At 42.4% G+C, this 6,491-nt stretch overlaps 1 protein-coding gene and 1 non-coding gene across 2 annotated transcripts in view; one reads left to right on the forward strand and one right to left on the reverse strand.

Annotated features, from left to right (window-relative positions):
- Window positions 1–3,945, forward strand: part of LOC137967011 (small ribosomal subunit protein uS7m) — a 4,536-nt gene extending 591 nt beyond the window's left edge. Inside the window, exon 1 of the mRNA XM_068813477.1 lies at window positions 1–3,945. This exon is cut by the window's left edge and continues 591 nt beyond it. Coding sequence (XP_068669578.1) covers window positions 1,669–2,115 — 447 coding nt within the window. The 5' untranslated portion in view covers window positions 1–1,668 and the 3' untranslated portion in view covers window positions 2,116–3,945.
- A 1,308-nt stretch (window positions 3,946–5,253) lies between these two features.
- TRNAS-GGA (transfer RNA serine (anticodon GGA)) lies at window positions 5,254–5,340 on the reverse strand. The gene has a single exon. It is a non-coding gene; the product is annotated as a tRNA-Ser (tRNA).
- Between the last annotated feature and the right edge of the window lie 1,151 nt (window positions 5,341–6,491).

The following is a 6,491-nucleotide window of genomic DNA, read 5'->3' on the forward strand; positions in this document are numbered from 1 at the left end:
TCACTGTCTCCTATCCTCACGGGCCTCTAATTCGCTTATCTTAATAATCTCCTAGATCGACACTAGTGGAAAGAAAGGGTTGGTGTGGCCTCGGTTCTTACTTGATCGAACGAACAACGAGCTTTAGTTGATGGACCAACTCTACTTCACCGTACCTTGTTACCTCTACCTGGCCACCCGCCATCGTTACCTTCCTCGCGAAACTGTCTACAGCCGTTACACAATCAGAGGAGTTGGAAGCCCTCGAAGCTTGACCTGGAATCCAAGTAATCCATCCGCGAAAGGGACGAGACGTACGGGAATGATTGATTCCAGAAAGAGAGGCTTGCGAGGTCCTCCAATAGCTATGGCTTTTCTTTATTCCTTGGGAAAAAGTTCTTTCATCACTTGACGACTCGAAAAGACAATTCATGATGGATTGGTTTAGCCCGTTCGACCCTCTCCCGTTACTGAAAGTTCATCTTTTGATTTCAACCACCCCGGATAAGCCTTTCGGGCCATCCGGTTATTCATTCTCCACGACTGAAGTGGTTGGTCCACCAGTGACTTTCCATCTGCATCATCTGCTGTCGAGCTAGGTGGTACGGCTGGGCGCTACGTCAAGTCGAAGAGCAGGGCGGGTTACTAAAGTGACAACGCAAGGAAGGACTTTTTAGGAGATTCTTTCAATAGACAGAGCTTAGTAGAGTGTTGAAGGCTCTCTTTGGCATTTTCCTTTCTTTTGTAAGGAGCAGGACAGGATTGGACCAACCCAATCTTATATTAGAAAAGCAAGGTAAACCCACTCTATCTATTTATCTATCGCGGGAAAGCACTCACTCGAGGGCCCGTCCTCGAAACTAGAATTATATACCGACAATTAGACCATTGAAGAGCTTTCCTCCCGCCAAGGATGCTTCCCGACCGTAGCTTCCTTCGTTCTACGAACGGGGTAAGATAGGCACGTTGAGCATAGCGAGACTAAGGGACGAGGAAGCGGAGCTGTGGATATAGACTAGGCTAAGGAACAAGGAAGCTTGACTGAGCTGCTCTTAGACTCGTGACGCTTAACGACTGAACTCGTCGTAGTCTCTAAAGCAACACGCAGAAAGTGGTGCGAGTTCGCTCCGCGCACCTTTGGTACTTCAGTAGGGCGACCTTCAGTATATCATTCAATTCAATATCAATAGTAGTTGAACAAACAAGCCCACTAATAGCAAAATAGTGGCCCTTCCACTTTTTTGTTATGAACAAACACTGAGAGCTTCGCTTCTATAGTTGCCCTTCAAGCTACTGAAAGAAAGGTGTAGGAGGGCCGAAAGCCTTGAGTTGAGTCATGAATTCGGTTTGCAAGGCTGGAATCAATAAATATTAATATTAATTTAAATTATATAATAATAAGAAAAGAATTTAAATAACAAATTAGATTTTTTCTTTTGCTGATGGAGTTGTTATTGACAGTCCCGGACTGAAGAAGGCCGGACTCTCGGTTCGTCGAGGGGCGGAACGACCTCTCGATCTACTTACTGCAGCCCAAGACGGGGGTCAGTCATCCATTCGTACTATGATCAGTTATGGAAGGAAAGAGGGGAGTTGGCTGATAAAGATGGACAGTCACGATCGCGTAATATCAATTTCTCGGCCTCGTCATCGAAAGCGGCTTCCAATTGCTCGGAAATTCTCAGCTATATGGGGGGCTTGGATGGTGAGCAAAAACAATTGATCAAGAAGTTGGTCAACTTTCGCATGATCGATGGTAAAAAAACGAGAGTTCGTGCTATTGTTTATCAAACTTTTCATCGCCCAGCTCGAACTGAACGCGATGTAATCAAACTTATGGTTGACGCCGTAGAGAATATAAAGCCCATATGCGAAGTGGAAAAAGTAGGAGTCGCAGGTACTATTTATGATGTCCCTGGGATTGTAGCCAGGGATCGTCAACAAACCTTAGCTATTCGTTGGATCCTTGGAGCAGCTTTCAAACGACGTATAAGCTACAGGATAAGCTTAGAGAAATGTTTATTTGCTGAGATACTGGATGCTTACCGAAAGAGGGGAATTGCACGTAAGAAAAGGGAGAATCTTCATGGACTGGCTTCCACCAATCGAAGTTTCGCGCATTTCAGATGGCGGTAAAGTGATACCACATTAAGAGCTCTTCCTCATTCAGAATAATCAGATTATTCAGTAAGAGAAAATGAAAGAAAGAATGAAATGACAATGAATTACATTGAATTCTTTTCTAAGCTCAAGAAATTCAACATTCATTTACAAGGATGTCCAAATAGTCTTCTTTCTTTCATTAGAATTTCTTCAATTCATTATCATTGATTCATTCATTTGCATTTCATTCTTTCTTTCATAAATGAATTACATTTCTAAATTGAAGAAATTCATTCTATTTAGAAACATGAATTTACATTTCATTTTCTCTTTCTTTCCTTTTCCTTTTTGAATCTTCATATAGAAAGCTCTAAATACTCCCCCCTTCATTCATTGATAAGGAGGAATCCAGCGGAGGCCCGCATAGGATGTGTGAAAGAAGGACCAACGACGATCTTGGAGGAGAAGGAGGAGTAGGAGGAGTCAGTCTTCTTTGAAGATCAAGGAAAAAATCAGACAATTATGCCATTCGGAAGAAGTCTTCTACAGAGGGAAACCTTGTTACGAGTAAGCGGAGAGGAAAGATCTCCAGAGATTCCTATCTTATTCCATTCCAGTGGCTCGACCAGTAACCAATGGCGAAAACTCAAAAATCCATGGAAAACCGGTAGAACCCCATTTCGGCCAAGTTGCGGAACCGGAAAAAAGAAGCGGTTTTTCGCACAGCTTGCTCATAGTGCAGGTCCCACTTGTATATCGTATTTGGCCGAAGAAGCATCGGACAGGTTGGAGTTCCTACCAAATTGGGACTCCATGGACCAAGATCTGCTTTCATTATATGGGCAATACCGATCATCTTTAGTAGATCATATGGATGTAGAAAAAGCTTCAGATTTTGAGAAATTGGAAACATCTCTTTTCCATTTCCATTTACCCAGTTCATATCTTTGTTTCGTGTGTTCCCGGGAGGAATTCGATCTCTTCAATCTCGGGATACCACCTAAATAACTGCGGCCAGAGAGTCAAATAGGTCGGGAAGAAACAGTCTGAGGTCGGGTCGGACGACATACATCTTGGTTGGTCCCACCACCACTAGAGATTGGACATCTATAGAATCTTTCTATAATAAATAAAGAAATATATATTTACTGGACTAGCCTAACCTTCGGTTCCTTCATGCCCCTATTCCCTCAAATCAATCTTTCCTTCAAGGCAGTCGCATTCAATCAATTCCCTCCTTTTCTACCCGGGGATTCGACTCAAGTCCTACCCATACCTCAAACCTCGCGGCTATCAAAAGATAGGTAGCTCACTCTCGAAGGATCAGGTCGAACTTCCAATAAGGCAGGATTCTCACTCGGGTAGGGTTCATCTTTCTTTACCGGAAACTCCTCCATCCCTTAGTTCTTTTCATGAGGGTTCATAAACCTTTCGGCAGTCGGAGATCTCATGATTGATCGGTGTTCGGAGGCAGTTCATTCAGCTGACATACATTAGGTTTTTAGGTTTCCACCCCACAAATCGCTGCCGACCGAACAACTTCTATGGAAGATCGAACATTCAAACATTTTGATTCTGGTAGGGTGACTGGGTCTGTTGATTGAGTTGATCCGGAGCGGGAGGAGGAAGTCAACAGAAGAGGGCTCTATTCTTCAGTCAAAAGAATAAACGGGGTTTTTTAATCTCTCACTGGGACAGGTTTTGAAATATCTTGTTCGAAAGAACAGAACCAGGTCGAACTTTGATTCTGTACTTTAAAGGCTGGTTCTCGGGTGGACGGGGCAAGGCGGGGTTGGAAAGACAGGTTGCTTGCTGCAGGAGTGGAAGGCGGGTTCTTGAGTCTCCTATCCTTCTCGGAAAGGCAGATCCTGCAAGCCCTAGTGAGCGGAGCGCGGATGCGCTCGCTCAAAGCCAGCGGGCACTTGCTGTGTCCGCGGGCTTCGCACACGCCCGCTCTCTAGCGCACAAGCCCACGGGCACAGCAAGTGCTCGTTGGCTTGAGCGCAGTGCCCCCTATAGCCTTGGGGCTAAGCGCACACGCCCCTTATAGCAATAGGTGCTTCAAGCTCTATTGCGACTTTGGGCTACGCACCTTTACGCACTAGAGAAAACGCTTTATAGCTTTCTATATACTATATAATCAAATCCGGTTATTGATACAATTCATCTCATTCTTCTTTATAGTACTTCAGCGGGTTTAGCTTCGTTTATCGTTTAGTTCAGTCTGAATTTCTTTATTCTGTGAAATCCAATTTCATTAAAATAAGGAGTCTTTATGTCTCGTTACCGAGGGCCTCGTTTCAAAAAAAGACGCCGTCTGGGGGCTTTACCGGGACTCACTAGTAAAAGACCTAGATCCGGAAGTGATCTTAGAAACCAACCGCGTTCCGGGAAAAGATCTCCTTATTCGTCTAGAAGAAAAAGCATAATTTCGTTTTCATTATGGTCTGACAGAGCGGCAATTACTTAGATATGTTCGTATCGCTGGAAAAGCCAAAGGGTCAACAGGTCAGGTTTGACTACAACTACTTGAGATGCGTTTGGATAACATCCTTTTTCGATTGGGTATGGCTTCGACCATTCCTGGAGCTAGACAATTAGTTAACCATAGACATATTTTAGTTAATGGTCGTATAGTATATATCCCAAGTTTTCGCTGTAAACCCCGAGATATTATATTATTACTACGAGGGATGAACAAAGATCCAGAGCTCTGATTCAAAATTATGTGGATTCATCCCCCCGCGAGGAATTGAATTGCCAAAACATTTGACTCTTGACTCATTCCAATATAAAGGAATAGTAAATCAAATAATAGATAGTAAATGGATCGGCTTAAAAATCAATGAATTACTAGTCGTGGAATATTATTCCCGTCAGACTTGAACTTTATTAAAATAACAAAGCTTTGGACAATTTTGTCCACCCTGTTTCGCCAAACAAAGTAAATAGAACTAAGCTAAGGGATTAAATCCGGATTTTCCCCCATTGTAGTATCGCAAATGGATCCGCGGTGAGATTCTCATTCCTTGTCCACCCTTTCCGAGATTTTCTGTACCACAGTAATTGGGTCCCTAGAAAAGAAAGGCCCTACTGTTGGAATAATGGTATCCATTGTTATTTGATACATTGCGGTTGGTAACGTTGGTGAATTAGGTGTAGGTGAAGGTACGGAAAGAGAGGGATTCGAACCCTCGGTAAACAAAAGCCTACATAGCAGTTCCAGTGCTACGCCTTGAACCACTCGGCCACCTTTCCTACATAATCTTAGGATTATTGCCCGGAAACCCAGTGAATAGCGAGTCATTCATATTATTGAATTGTATTATTGCAATAAAGGTACGACCGATCGATTATAAATCGAAAACCTTTCGTCAAAGAAAGATCTTCCTTCGAGGCTCGAGGGATAGGATAAAAAAACAAACACATTTTCTTTATTGAATATTAACTTAATATTAAATAAACTATCTATTCATGTTTGTCAAGACGACGATCCTCTCCATCTTATTCGGATATTTATACCGGATTAATCGTATTCTGGGCCGAGTCCACTAACTCTATAGTATTTTAGACTATGGTTATATTTAGAGTTCCGTAGGAATTTCAAAATGCCTTTCTAGTTTCATCTTTCTCAACAACAACTCTTCTCATGAGCTACCCCATAGATCTATTACAAATAAATTCATGAGCCGCCCTATGATTTTGATATTTCGATTGTATTGTTTGTGTTTGTGTATACGCGCTATTCGCGCAAAATGGATGGGCTGGTTATTCTATTTTCATCATTCCATGATTATTTTCTTCTTTTTCCTCTGTGGATCATAAGAAAATCAAAACTCCTCGAGTTAGATCAGAATCTGTAGGATAAATTCTTTGATTCCTCAACTTCGATAAAATAGTAAGAGGAGGAAGAGAACTTACTAATGGTATACTTACTACATTGGACTGAAATCCAATCGGATTCCAATATTTCCTATCTATCCCTGCCCAAAAGGGACAATTTGGGGGGTCCACATCTTTTTTTTACAATTAGTCTGTTTTTTTGTGATTTCGTACTGTACAATTCCTTTCTTTATGGGAGCATTTTCCCGGGATAATGAGCTCAATTATGGAATGGGTTGTAAACTATGCCTAGATATAGATAACCCTATTTAGTTGTTGCTTATGCAACATAGGAAAATGAGATTTTTCATTCCGAAAGGCTGGCGCGATTCAATGCGATCGCTTAGGCACATTAGGTAGGTTGGGTCTGAAGAATGAGGGTGCTTGAAAGCTTAGAATCTTTGCGATTCCAAACGCTGTCAAACAGGCGGCGTTACGACCTGCGCATGATTGGTGTATGTCGATCCTTCGGATGATCCCGGACATTCGATCATTAATTCAGTTTTTTGATGTTTTCTTTGCGGTTG

This window comes from Aristolochia californica, unplaced genomic scaffold (assembly GCF_029961685.1).
Source record: "Aristolochia californica isolate CCGP_79_NKW_82.1479 unplaced genomic scaffold, dmAriCali1.0.hap1 SCAF_55, whole genome shotgun sequence".
NCBI classification, from domain to species: domain Eukaryota; kingdom Viridiplantae; phylum Streptophyta; class Magnoliopsida; order Piperales; family Aristolochiaceae; genus Aristolochia; species Aristolochia californica.